Source organism: Pelmatolapia mariae, linkage group LG20 (genome assembly GCF_036321145.2).
Source record: "Pelmatolapia mariae isolate MD_Pm_ZW linkage group LG20, Pm_UMD_F_2, whole genome shotgun sequence".
NCBI classification, from domain to species: Eukaryota; Metazoa; Chordata; class Actinopteri; order Cichliformes; family Cichlidae; genus Pelmatolapia; species Pelmatolapia mariae.
Genome location: NC_086244.1, coordinates 25,185,413 through 25,199,171, shown reverse-complemented (window position 1 = coordinate 25,199,171; position 13,759 = coordinate 25,185,413). Strand labels below are relative to the sequence as shown.

At 42.7% G+C, this 13,759-nt stretch overlaps 1 protein-coding gene and 1 long non-coding RNA gene across 2 annotated transcripts; one reads left to right on the top strand and one right to left on the bottom strand.

The window, feature by feature from the left end:
• The first annotated feature begins 4,248 nt into the window (after window positions 1–4,248).
• On the top strand, window positions 4,249–10,716 carry LOC134618799 (uncharacterized). The gene is made up of 3 exons (XR_010091931.1): window positions 4,249–4,410; window positions 4,601–4,797; window positions 10,632–10,716. It is a non-coding gene; the product is annotated as an uncharacterized LOC134618799 (long non-coding RNA).
• Window positions 10,717–11,513: 797 nt separating this feature from the next.
• Window positions 11,514–13,177, bottom strand: LOC134618798 (adenosine receptor A3-like). The gene is made up of 3 exons (XM_063464373.1): window positions 12,391–13,177; window positions 11,832–12,295; window positions 11,514–11,707 (listed from the first exon to the last, which is right to left on the bottom strand). The coding sequence occupies exons 1-3, from the start codon at window positions 12,936–12,938 to the stop codon at window positions 11,535–11,537; spliced, it is 1,185 nt and encodes a 394-aa protein (XP_063320443.1). The 5' UTR covers window positions 12,939–13,177; the 3' UTR covers window positions 11,514–11,534.
• Window positions 13,178–13,759: the final 582 nt, after the last annotated feature.

Below are 13,759 nucleotides of genomic sequence, written 5' to 3'. Positions count from 1 at the left end.
ACAGTGACTTAGAAACATTTGCTGCTTGGTGATAGACATCAGAGAGAAAACTACACAGCAGCAGTAAGATTCTTTTTTAAAACATTGGCTGAATTTCCCTGGTTTAATTTTGACATGTGCAAACATGTCTGCATCTCAGCCTGCCTTTACAAAGTGCTATCCTTTCCCAGTGAGGTCTCCGGCTGAAGTGGAGATCAGGTATTTCATTTTTCACTGAGCTTTTAGAAACACTTCAGAGTGACTGAGCAGAAAGGTGGAGGTATAAAATTCAAATCAAAAGGGATAGCTATTATGAACTTTGAAGAGGTTCCCCATTTTTTTAAAGATTATATTTTCTATTCTGTTACTGCAAGTAGGCTAAATAGCCAGTCACAACCTGTTTGCCTTGCTGCCATTTGACAAGCTGCACACAAGTAGCATGCCACTAGTAGTTTCTTCCCTTGGGCTTTGACATTACTGAACTAATGCAATGACTAAATTATTGATTTACTCTTTTATTTCATTTTTTGTCTTTGTTTATGTTTCATTTTCATTCATTTTATTATTTCATTTTTTTGTCATTGTTTTTGTGGTGCATGTTTTTAATTAAATTATCTTGAATAAGCCTCTCTCTCTCTTATCCTTCAATACTCATCCACACTCAGAGTGCTGGAGGCTAGATTATTTGGGATTGTAGGAAACACTTGATAATGGAAACTTTCTTGAATGGCATGAAATGCACAATGCAATTTTGAATGCATCTATTCTGGAAACCATGCAAGCTAATCTAACCAAGCAAGTCTTGGTAAGTTTTACATATATTATTCCCCATACTAACTTTTACTCGCCTTCTAAAGCCATTGTGTGCTGCATAGGAATGGACCTTTAGAAATCCCTCCCCCACACACCGTTACTATTAACACTATTAATGAAATATACAGTTCTGTTTATCTAAGCTAAAACATGCAATATCCTCCTGTAAGAAAAATAAAATAAAAATCAGAAAATTAAGTGGTGTAAAATGATACATCTTCAGCCAAAGATTGTATGCATTTACTCCCTTTTACCACTAGATGGAGCGCCACATCAATCTCCATTGAACAAAGTACAAAAAACGGTACTTTGACCACAGTCAGTGAGCTGCTCATGTTTGTTGAGATGCTCTTTTATACAAATGAACCTCACGCTTACGTTTTTTTATTTACTATTTCCTATTTTAACTGCTGGGTTACACCTGCTTATATAGACCCACATGTCCAGCCCCTTTGGCGACCCCTTTCATCCCTTACAGTTACAGTCAGGCTACAAGCTAGTGGGATACTTCCGCTGCAGCAAAGGTCGCCTCTGTTTCTCTCCTCTAGAGTCTCCCACAGGTGAGCGCAAACTTTATCGGTCATTTTAGGAAACGTGAACTTTTATTTTGGCGTTTTTTATTTATTTATTTATTTTATTTAAAATTTTCTGTGTTTAAAATGCTCTTCAACATCTAGTTTAATAAGGAGCTACTGGAGAAGCTACATTTAGTTTTTAGAGATAAGTTAGCTAAAGGTGATTTGGATTGTTGCGCTAAGGTCACGGACTGTAGACTGGCCATTCAATAAACATTACATTTACAGTATTTCACATTTTATAATCAGTACTCTAATTTTATCCTTACACATAATAGAAGAGGGAATGTAATAATTCTGATGCTAAGGCCTCTTACATCTACTCTTCGTGTTATGATTTATGTTTTTTGAGCAGCTATACATAACATGTTTTACTTAAGTTAACCCTATTTGTTAAATTTCTAAATATAAATATGATTTTGTATTTTCCTATGTAGATCAGAGATAATTAATTATTGTTTATTTTAATTTTTTTTAACCTATTGAATGTACCTAACCTGTAAATAAGCCTGACGTGTTATAAAGTATATAGTAAGTAGTAAAGCACAATATGAGTTCATTTTTTTAATTGATTAGGATACAGTTTATGAGTAAATACATCAGCATTAGAAGTATTGGTGTGTGTGTGATCTTGCACGAAAACCAAGGTGAGTAAATCAGTAACAGTGTAACTTGTCAGTCTTGTGTGTGTGTGTGTGTGTGTGTGTGTCTGCCTAGACTTTGAAACAGGGCCCATTTGCACAGGTTATGTGTTTTGAATTAATGCAAATATTTGGCACGGTAGAGGTTTTTGTGTGCTAGAGTAAATATAACTGTGCATGCAAGCACCCGAGTTGCTCAGGTTATTGATACCAGGAGAAATAAAACGGGCGGCGTGTCCTTGTGTGAACTGGGTGTGAACACCAAAACACACAGTTATCAAATTCAGCTGCCAGAGCCAGTTAAAGGCAGGCAAACATCACAATGTGCCGCAGCCTTTTGAAAATACACACGGTGGCTCACACAGTGATTAGCACGTAGTTTACTTATTATCCGCTGGATTATGCTTTACTGAAAACTGGTGGCAAATGTTGGCAAAATGCCACACAGTGCTTTCTTCCTTTATGGATTAGTGTGAAATGTGTGTAAGAAAAACCTGCTGTGCATTTAGAGTACATCTGTATCTACAACTTTACAGTACCGTCTAGCTGTGACTATATTTGTCCTCCCTTCCTTTTCTCTCTTGCAGGGGGACAGGAGAGTCGAGAGTTGGAGGGCTGCCAAAAGAGGCCGGCCCGCCTTGCAGCTGAAACTTTTACAAGCCAAGCAGGAAGACACACGGAGAGCGATCGAAGAAGAAAAGGAGGAAAAGAAAAAGTGAGAAAGACATCTGAGCTCCTTTCTCTCGATCTTTCTGTCTCTCGTCTCTGTGTCTGCCTTCTGCCTGTCTCTCCTTTTCTTTTCTTCTTCCTTGTTAAAGCCATACTGTATTTGCCCGCCTTTGTTGGCAGGGGGTAAATGTAGGGCTTGAGGACAGGGCGGGAGGGAAGTAATGGAGGGGTGTGGGGACTTTGAGTTCAGAGAGTTCAGCTGAGGAGAGAAATAAATTCATAAACAACAAAGGAGACGTGACGTCAGGGTTGAGGGGCTGTCCAACCTGCTGCCTGAATCTGAGCCTCCATAGAAGAACCGGATTCTTCACACCACGTGTGTGTGTGCGTGCGTGTGTACAGTATGAACGTGTGTGTATGTGTGTGTGCGTCATTGTCCTGTCTTTGAGAAAAGACTTGTGGTGTTCAAGCAGAGAAGCTGGGCTATTGTGGTCTGCTTTGTGTCCGCAGTTGGTGTTTGAAGACTGAGAGAAGCCTCTGGTAATGTGTGTGTTGGTATCTGTTTGGCCAGTCAGAGGACTCCGCCGCTATTATTACAGCAGCTGCGTTTCACTCGAAACAAGCTTTGCTTTTTGTCTGTAATTGGTTGCTTGAATCGAATGGTAAAAGAGTGTTCCTGGGTTTTTTTTAGAGTTACACTCAGTATTTTCAAAATGACATCAGCTCGGAGGTGAGTGCTGATTGGTTGGCTCGGCTTGGGATACCCGCTTCAGCGCCAATGATTGGCCCGCAAGCAGGCTACAGAGAAGGTCGGCCATTAATGAGCAGATGGATTTATGTTTTCTCTCCTAATGATTGAGGTCATCTAGAGGCGACAGCTCGCTGATCCAAGATCTGCATTGGTGTTCAACTATCATGCTCGGGTGAGAAAGCAAAGGGAAACCTGGGAAGGATGCCAAAGGCAGGGAGAAAAAAAAGTATCCACCCTCCTTGCTCATTGATTCATTTAGCTGAACTCTCTCAAAGCCCTCCCTCTCACGAGGGCTGATATTATCCCCGATGGAGGGAGAGAGGACGAATTGAGGGGAAACGCAAAGAAAAACGGGCAGAACAGAGATGTCAAAAAAGACAGGAAGTCTGCCAGGAATCCTTTTTCTGGTGAGAGAACTTGAAAAACAAAAGTCCAACAGCATATATAAGAAATCTCAAGCCAGTTTGAGCTTCTTTTAAAAAAAAAAATCTATTGATTGTATGAACATGGTGAGATGGAACAATATGGCAGAAGTGTCGGGATCTGCTTGTCTCTCTCGCCATCTGTCTGTTGCTGCAGGATAGTATGAGTGGGGTATGTGGATAGAGGTGCGTTTTGGATATTGGATAATAAACGTGTACATTTCGGTGCCGCTGTTAGCTGATACCTGACTGTTTTGTGTCGCCGTGTCGGCTCACGACAGTTGACGTTTCTTCTCATACTTTTTTTTTCTTGTCTTTCTGTGGCACACTCTCAGTCTTAACTCTTTTCTCGGACTCCTCCTCTTTCTGTTCCTTCTCTCGCTACAGCATGTCACTCCCTTCCTCTTTCTGTGTCTCTGCACCCCCCACCTCCTCCCGTCCTCCCCTCCTTTTTCTCTCCTTCCCTCTTGGCAGCGGTGCCAAAGTGGGCTGGCAGACCGAAGCAAACACAGCACAGGGCAGAGCAGAGGGTGATCCAAAGGCTGGTGAATTGATTATGTGTATGTGTGTTCTTAACTCCTCTGTTGTTGGCGTCTTCTCGTGTTTGACTCTGTTTTGGTTATACGCCACTGACAGTAATGCAAGTCTATTGCTGGTCTGTTTTGGACCTCTTTGCTGTTGGTTGAGCACAGTGTGTTTGATATTGTCGTTTGTGTGTGTATGTATTTTCTTTTCGCGTGTGTGTTACAGTGGCTGTGTGTGAGCAGACGTCCCTCTGTCACCTCGTGTACGGACAGACGCACTCACGCCAGTAGGAGGGGATTGTGGGAAGGGGGTGTAGCTCTCAGAGGGTGTGCTCTACTCCTCTCTTTTCCCTTCTTCCCGCCATCACGGCCCTCTTCTCCTTCAGTCCTCCGGCCCAGCCCGCCGCTCACTACAGGCTTCAGGTATTTTCCTTTTTTTAATCCTGTGACACCTTTTCCCTGCAGTCTGTCTCCCCGAGTTCCTCTCGCCCTGTTCTCTGTCCTTTATCGTGGTCTTTCTCCTAAACGTTGTCTGTTGTTATCCGTTGCCACGCCGCACTCTCCTCGGCGCCATTTTGGCTCAATGTACATAACAGGAGAAACTTTTCTAGAGCTCAGAGGGACACTGCGACTCCCTGCTGACAATCTTCTTTCCCCTGGTGTCTGTATCTCTTTCTGTCTTAACCTGAACCCCTCTTTGCCGCAGGACAGCAGGCTCTGACAGGGTGGTCAACAGTATTTTCTGTGGTTTTCTGTATTGAACAGGTGTCTCTTTGGAGACTGGTAAGAGGGACGACAGGCCTTCTTGGTTACTTACTGACCTCAGAGGGTTGTGTGGCTTGAGAATGGTTGTAAGCTTCAGGTTAGTGTAAGTATAGGCGCTAACCAGTGTTGAAGAGCTGTTATGGGACAAGTGAGGCACAAATCTCTTATCATCCGGGGCCATGGCAATAGGTAATATAAGGACAATATTTACTTTCTTTGTTTCTAGCCACTGTAAAAAGTCAGATATATGGCAGAAGTTTCACGGAAACATGTATGCTGGTGCAATTGTGTATCCAGTTTTATGCTTTTGCAGTCTAGAGTTGTGTCTGTTTGCCAAAGGGTAGCTGCTACAACACTGCGTCATTAACATCTTTATATATGCCACTTTACATTTCAGAGGAAGCATTGGGCAGAAATGAAACCGACGATGCTGTAAAGAAAAAGGGGTTTTTTTCAGTAGTAAGACGAATGTTTTGTTTTATTTGGTTTTGTTGTTGTTGTTTTTTTGTTTTTTGTTTTTTACCAACGGTTTGACGTGCCACAGGAGAAGAAGAAATTTAAAGATGAGCGGTAGCATTTATGTGACTGGTGTGTATTTAGGCAATATGTAAAATCGTCGTATATAACGGTAATTTTGATTACAGCTGTATGTCAGAGACCAGAACACTGCACTTGAATTAGACAAGCGAATGTGCATATTGACCAAGAGCCGTTGCAATAATTTAACCAAATTTAGTTGGTCATATATTACACTGAAATATCTGCTTACTGTACATGTAATTAGGAACCTAAGTGGACAACTTTATGCCAGTGCTACATATTGCATCTAAATAGGAGTTGGTGTTAAAATGGCGCCTTCATGCCACGTGTAAACAGAGAACACGATCAGACCTTTTCAACATACCCCTCACAATTAGCGGGTATGCTACTCTGTCAAGTCTCTATTTTTTCCTGAATGCTTATCTTTCGCATAAAGTGGCAAATGGCTGCATAACAAATTTAAACTAGTTTTTTAGTTCTTAACCCTGTTTGTTTTTTGCATTTTTTGCATATCAAAATGTGGTACTAAAGAAAGACAAATGTTAAGAGGAAAAAGGGCTTGAAAAAATATAGAGATCAAAAGTTACAGAGATAGAAAGAGAGGTAGGAGTGGGAGTGCTCTTTCCCCGCCCCTCTCGTATCCTCAGATGAACTTATCGTGTTGCCTCATAATGCTTCTGAGTTTTTCTCCTAGAGGCAGTCAGGCTTACTTCCTTCATTCAGCCTCGACATAGCTGATTGGTTGATATCTTGGCTGACCGACCGCGGTTTGGAGCAAAGCAACAGGAAGTTTCTCTTCTCATGCAGGAAGCTGCAGCTGTTTCGTCCTGACATACACTGCTTTGCACTTTTGCACGCATTCTCTTTGTGTGCATGTGCACAAATATGCACATGCACACACGCACACATGCACTGGGTTTGAAAGGGCATACCTTTCCAAGTGTTTGTGATTATATGCTGTATACGTGCATGCTTGTGTATAGTCTGCACCGTGTGGCATTTGTAAATGCTCTAACATGTGGGCGTGTAGCGACATGCAAGGGCAGGATTCTGAGCTATCAGAAACATTTGAAACCATGGTAACCACACATCTCATTAGCACATTAGCAAAAGCATAGACAAGTGGAGATGAGAGGAGAGGACAGAGAAAGTAGATGGAGAGGAGGAAAGCAACCTTCTTGTCTTTCAGATTTTCTTCATTCAGAGATTTTAGAGACACACACTAGCCATTCGACTACTTGGAGGACTATCCAGACAGCCCAAGTCTGGAGACTGGCTGTTTGGCCTGTCAGCCATAGCTCCTTTTCTATCTGTGTATCTATAGGTCAGAATGTTGTTGGAACCTGATAGTCAGCACAGTGACTCCCATATGCTCTTGGCATATCTGGGTCATATATCGTTTCCTCAAACAAACTGTCCAGCATGTTTATCTAGCTCTCAGACTGACTCATGTCAGTTCAACATTTGTCTGTGCAGCCATCTACTGCACAAAACCAAAACACTGATCGCAAAAGACTAGAAGCCTTTTTATTTAATTACCATTCATCTAATCAAGATCAACTGAGCTCCTTTAATGCCCACAGTTTGAGCAACTGTGCTGTGTTGTCTGTACCAGTGTATGGTTGTGTTAGTACGCGCATATGGCAGCATATCTCTGCATACATGCGAGCATGAGCTCTGTGTGTTGTGCCTAGCTAATGAGGATATACAGAACATCAGAGCGGGCACCATGCCAAGTGGGATGGTAGAGGCTCAGTGTTCCGATCCTTCGTCCTTTAATGCAGGAATATAGCATTCCTTAGAGAGTGGGAGGATGAAAAAGCTTGTGTGATAAAGTCACCATGGTGCTTTTAAGAGGATCAGTAAGAATGGACGTGAGTTAGACAAGGAATCAGTCGGGGAATTCTTCACTCTGCCATCTATTGTGGCTTACTTCCTCCATCAACGCCACCGCTCCTCCCCCTCTTTAACCACCACCACCTCCACCTCCTTACTCCCCTTATTGAAATTCTGCCTGGCACACAGACACTGTCCATTCTTGGCACAAAGCTCAGAGAGCGAAAGAGAGAGAAACACACAAGAACCTGTACCAATCGTCTGGTGCCCCGTCCGTTGTGTCTGTGCCAAACATTCATTTTGTCTCGCGGACCAAGGGACCAAGCAATCCAATAGGTATTTTCCTGCCTCTGCTTCCTGCGATAATCTGCTCCAATTTTGAGGACTTTTGTTGGCAACTGGGCACGCTGCGAGTGTTCTGCGATTTGATAATTAACCCGCGTGTTTACGTTGTTTGCATCGGACAAGGAATAAATCACCCGGTGGGGGACAAATTCTGAATCCTCCCGTCAGTGGAGGAGAAGGAGCTAAGGCTGCTTTCCATTATATTTTAAATCCTTTTTTTCACATGGGTTTTTGTTTGTTTTAATATGGAGACGTTGGAAGTTTGTAAAACCTGTATAAAACTGATAGTTCACTTTGCTAGCCATTTTAATGGCATTTGCTCTTTGTTTGACACTGGCATGTTTAGAAAGAAAGAAGAAAGGACAAAATTAATGGGCATGGCATGCCGTGGTCAATAATATGTCCATTAAAACATTAAACCTCTTTGGCATCCATTCTGATTTTAGTCTGTGGTCCACAAAAGTCCACTTTGCCTTTTTTCTAAAAACATAATGAAGGCAAAGTGTTTAATAATTTTTTACCGTCTTAAAAAGGCCTCCCAGTTTTAGTAAAAAACTGGCATAAAAAAGACTTGATGTTGAAATTTTATTCTATGGGCTTTATAGAGAAAAGAGTGAAGTGATGCCAAAGAGCTCATACTGTCAGAGGGTTTTGGAAACCTCAAAATACACGTGTAACTGTCACCCAGAGAAGGATGACTAGGCTGAAGCAGGAAATTGCCTCCAGAAAAACATATCCTGGTTGGTCACAACAGAGTCGTGTTATCAGAGGGTACGAGTGGACAAGGCCCACGTTTCTTGGCTTACACTGAATACCGCCACTGTGAATTTACAAACATTTAGCCATAATTCTGCTGTGACAGATGCACAGTCTGTCTGATAGGCAGATGGGATTAACTCAGAAGGCCAGATTTCTTCAAGTTCCTCCCAGCTGCCCCACAGACGAGAGCTGCGTTTATTTTCGCTGTTGACAAGAAAAAGTTATCGGGCCCAGCCAGGACATACGTACCTGTTTTAAGCGCCACAGAAAATATCCGCTCTCACAGACGACAGCGCCAAACGGACTGCACGTGACTGACCGAGTTTGGCCTCGGTGTTTCCAAAACAGTCGAGGGAACGGGACTCCAGTTTTGCGCAATTAACCCAGAAAGCACAGAACTCCCCACAAGCATTTATTGTGTGCATTTTTTTTCATAATCAGACGTCTTGTTAAATCTTCATTAACTTGACCCATTTCTCCGAGTACACACTGTGTCGTATCAGTATTAGTCTGTTCGCCTTGTCCTCCAAACACGGCTGCAGTCAGGGGACGTTTCTTGGCGACTAAACAGAGCTCATAGATCTGTCACTGGCATGGTGACAGAGTTGGGCGTCATGCCAGCGCACCCCCACCCCATTCTGTCTGTCTGGTCTTCTGTAGTCAGTCTAGCAGGGTCTACTGCATGCTAACTATAGGCTGGTCTGGACCAAGTCTCAGGGGTTGTGGCTGTATGCTAATTTATGCAGGCAGTGTACCTTCTAACCTCATCTCTGTTAGTCTGAGGCCCAGGTCTGGCATTTGTCTGCCACTCATTAACCCCGCAGTTACTGACATGTCAACCTGATGTGCACGAAGCTAATCTTTATCTCATGTTTAGCAATAGTTTAACTGTTACTGGCTGAAGGAGAAGCAACTACTTCCCAAATGAATAAAACTTTAACAGAGCAAAAAAAAAAAAAAGCCTGCCTGCCCGCTTGGTGAGGGTGCTACTGAAACATTACACGGACAGGGACATGCTGTATGCGATCATGCCTTTTTCTCTGTGAAACGTCCAGCTGTCTGATAAGTAAAGTTAGAGTTTCCCTCTCGCTCAGTACCCGTGATAGAGTGTGTCGTCTGGCTCTTTTGGCTTCGCCTTAGTGCTTGGCACAGGACTGACTCTCCATCACTCCCGATAGAACAGCTGTGCTTTCTTCATCACGATGCAGCAAGCTCACGAAAAACCTAAAAGGTAGACCCTTACAGTGTTTTAAAGCAGACCTAAAATGGCCGATGTGCAAGACGCCATTTTGTGTTTCGTTGTTGTGTTTTGGGGGGCAGAATCCCAGCTTTGTATTCAATGAGAGGCAGCTGGTGGAAGCCATATTTGCAGGCATCTGTGTGTGTACCTCCGTCTGAGAAGCAGCAGCCAGCCTACACAGGGATAGCCCGCTGGAATGAGCTCAGTTTTTGGCGAAAACGGTAAAGGATTCCTGGCACAGAATCGAGCAGCTCTCTTTTTTTCTCTCTTTCGATCACATGCCAGAGTCTCAGGAAGCCAGTGAGTTGTTTGTTGGGCTTTCACACATTAGTGCTCTCACTTTCCGTCATCCACTTACCGTTAAAATTATTTGTCTCTGATTTATTTTAATGGAACGTGTTTCTTAAAGACGTTACAGAAAAACAGGGTCGATCGGTGAGGATGTGCAAATTCGGGAAATCTGCGAGGGTCTTCTTTTGTTTAGAAGTGATAAATGTTTCTCCAAATCTTGGCAGTTGAAGACTTGTTGGCATGAGGCATGAGCACTTTCACTCGTGACTTTGAGCCATACCTATTTTAAACCAAAATAAAACAGACACGGAGAATAAAAGCGAAAATGCAACTAGGCTCCTTTTTGCAGAGGTTGAATTTCAAGACGTCACTCGAAGATACTGTGAAGAATTTAACTTTTAAAATTACACGAGAATAATACTTTAATAACCAGATGCATTTCAGTGACAAGTTAGCGCCTTTTTTCTTTGTGCCATTGCAGGAAGGATACCTTTGTGGATCTTCGATGTTGAAGCAACGTGGATGCTGTCCTTGGAGCTGAGGTAGTAGATTGAATAGTTGTGGGGTTTTGTAACCTCTTTTTTAAATAACTATACAATCTACTGTCTTTCCCAAGAGACAGCCGAGTCAGCCACTCGCCGACTGCCATCTCCAAGCAAAAATATGAGCTTTCAGCAGTCTTATTCTTGTTTTCACGTCGAGCAGGTAAATAGGTACATTTTTCGAAAGGTGAACCTGGGGTGTGTTTGACTTGGGCTCTGACAGGGTGAGGTAGTAGGTTGTATAGTTTGGTGGGTGGGACTGCACCCTGCTCAGGTGATAACTATACAGTCTATTGCCTTCCCTGAGGAGCTCACTGCACACTGAGGAACATACAACACATGCTCATGGCTCAAGTATGACTTTTATTGCCAGATATAATAAAAATGGAGGAGGACGACACGCAGGACCTCTATGATTAGTGTTGAATTGACTGGAAGTGTTAACTTATGTGCTTTTAAAATATGTACATTTTAATAAAGTCACATTTGTCTTAAATAAGTTGTCCAAAAATCAGTGAATGGCAACTTGAAATTATTTGTCACACACTGCAGTTGTGATTGTCATCGAACAGGAGCTGTACCGTGTGTTAGTGTATGCCGCCCTCTAGTGGAGACACAGGAAATTGCTATTTGTAGAATAAAGTTTGCACACAAATATCCGTAAATGAAAATTACACTCAACTGGCTTCTTTCCCCAGTCTATGTGATTAGCTTTAATAAAGCTTTAAATGATGGTTGAACACAGATTCTATGAGTAGATAGAAACTTCCTGACAAAGTCCTTTGAACTCCAAAAGGCCCTTTATTGGAGACTGGTGTTCCATCTTTATCCAGATGTATGTGTTAATGGCTTAGCTGCATGTTAATGATCTGCGAACCTGCTTTTTTCCGATGGCAACAGTTTAACCACGCAAGGAAGCGCCTCCATAATTGACTGTAGGCCTGCTGGATCTTTGGAATGCGATAGGCATAGATCACAGGGTTGACTGCTGAGTTGGCATGAGACAGGAGAATACCTGGAAAATTTGGATTGGCTAGTGTTACATTTCACAGCAAGTGGTGTTAATGAGTCACATGCTCTTGAATATTTAACAACCAGCTGCAAACTGCGTAAGGGCTAGAAAAAGTACTGTCACCTGCCTGTATAGAGCGTTCCCTGTGTGACAGCTTGAGGGCCTTGAAACAACAGCAGACAGTTCATCAGGTGGAGAGGAATCCAGCAGCCAGCAAACAAGATGAGAACGAGAGCCAGGGAACAGGCCAGCCTCTTCTCCCTGAGCAGAGAGGCCTGGGTCTGAGGGCAGCTGTCCTTTAGACGTCCCTGTAGGCTCCAAAAGATTCGAGTGTAGAGGAGGGTCATGACCAGCAGGGGTGCCATGACACATCCGAGGAAGTTGAAGTAGACCATGAAAGGGAGGGAGATAACTGAGAGGAAAGTGCACGGCGGATGGATGAAAGAAGTGGAAGATGTGTTGGTAGAATCACATGCTGGGGAGGAGTAATTGTGCCAGCCAAATAGAGGAGTGAAGCCAAGGAGACATGAAAGTGTCCAGCAAACAGACACGCCGATCCATGTGTGCCTCTGTGTGGCCAAGGCTTTGTATCTGAAAGAGAGGGATAAAACACAATAAAAGGGAAAAACTGAAAATATCACACAGTATTCACTTACAAAACAAGTGACCCAGAGTTCCGACCTCACCTGAGTGGTGTGTGCAACCGCAGGTATCGGTCCACAGCAATTGCTAGCAGTGATAGCACAGATGCCTGCGTCAACACCAGCACAACACAGCAGAGAAGCAGGCACAACTCAGGGATTAGACTCACCCAGCCATCCAATAATACTGCAAGGGGCACAGCGGCCACACCCACAAGGAAGTCAGCCACTGCCAAGGACACGAGGAAGCAGAATGTTGGTTCCCGAAGGGAATCCCGGATACCGAAACACACAGCACACATCACCAACACATTCCCAAAGCAACATGCTGCAGCAATAAGCACTTCTAGTACTGTGTAGGCCACCCAGCTCCATTCAGCCATTAGAGCAAGGCAACCAGAAGCTGTTACGAATGACAGAACAAGTTTCCTTGAAGGCAGCTGAGTAACATCCAACACATTCGACGGTTTGTTGCTAAGAAAGTCTGTTGTTCCTTTTGGCTTCAATTTAGCAAAGAAGGCACTGAGCTGATACTTTTTATATGCGAACATGCATGCGCTTATACGTGCACAAACAACAGGCATGCACTCCATGGAGACACCATCTGTATTTCATCAGTAAGTGAAGAGCCTTTCCCTGCTCCGAATAATGTAAATGTGGCTTTTCCACGAAAGGGGTGTGTTTCGTGCTGTAAGGGGTGAAAAAAAAGTTGGAATTGCAGCAAGACGACATTTAAAAGTTCTCAGTTACGACAAGTCCAAGTAGAGATGTATCATCAGCAAAACGTAGTGTATCGAATGAATCAAAAGTGAAAGCTTTCATGCAAATAAAAGTCCCATCCACAATGTTATAAAGCCAAAGGTTTTTAATGGCATATAATGGTTATATTTATTACCTAACTGAATTGCTATTACAGTTGCATTTTACTCTGAGCCTTACAGCTTGAGGCTAAAAATCACTAGTCTTTACTAGTGGAGAGAATGATCTACAAGAGTTCATCATCTATGAACTCAACTTTGAATGTTAAATTTTAAGCCACATGGTACTTGGTAACCGCAGTAAAGGAAACATGGATTTCAGGAAAAGGTAGAATTTCTTTTCTGCCTTTCTTTTGGAATGAAAGTATCGAAACAGGTACTTCAAAATCATACATAAATACAATACATGAATACACTAAATTAGTCACTTTTACTACTTGACATTGCAAATGTGGCATGAAGAAACTACTGGAACAAAACCTGTGAGTGTGTTTTCATTAAATCAAGTTTGATGACCTATGTGGGTTGGGCTTTTAGAATTGTATACATATTGTACTATTGTTTATTTAACTTGGGACTGAAATTCAGTTTGGCAGCTTTATAGAAAAAAAAAAGTACTACTCTATTTCTCATCAAAGTTTAGGGTGTGTATCTGT

What these genes read in the sequence shown, in the direction of transcription:
- LOC134618798 (XM_063464373.1), bottom strand. Translation starts at nt 12,938, where the DNA reads ATGGAGTGCATGCCTGTTGTTTGTGCACGTATAAGCGCATGCATGTTC. An exon ending in CGGTTGCACACACCACTCAG is followed by an intron (nt 12,296 to 12,390) that starts GTGAGGTCGGAA and finishes CCTCTCTTTCAG; the next exon opens with ATACAAAGCCTTGGCCACAC. An exon ending in ACAGGGAACGCTCTATACAG is followed by an intron (nt 11,708 to 11,831) that starts GCAGGTGACAGT and finishes CAAATTTTCCAG; the next exon opens with GTATTCTCCTGTCTCATGCC.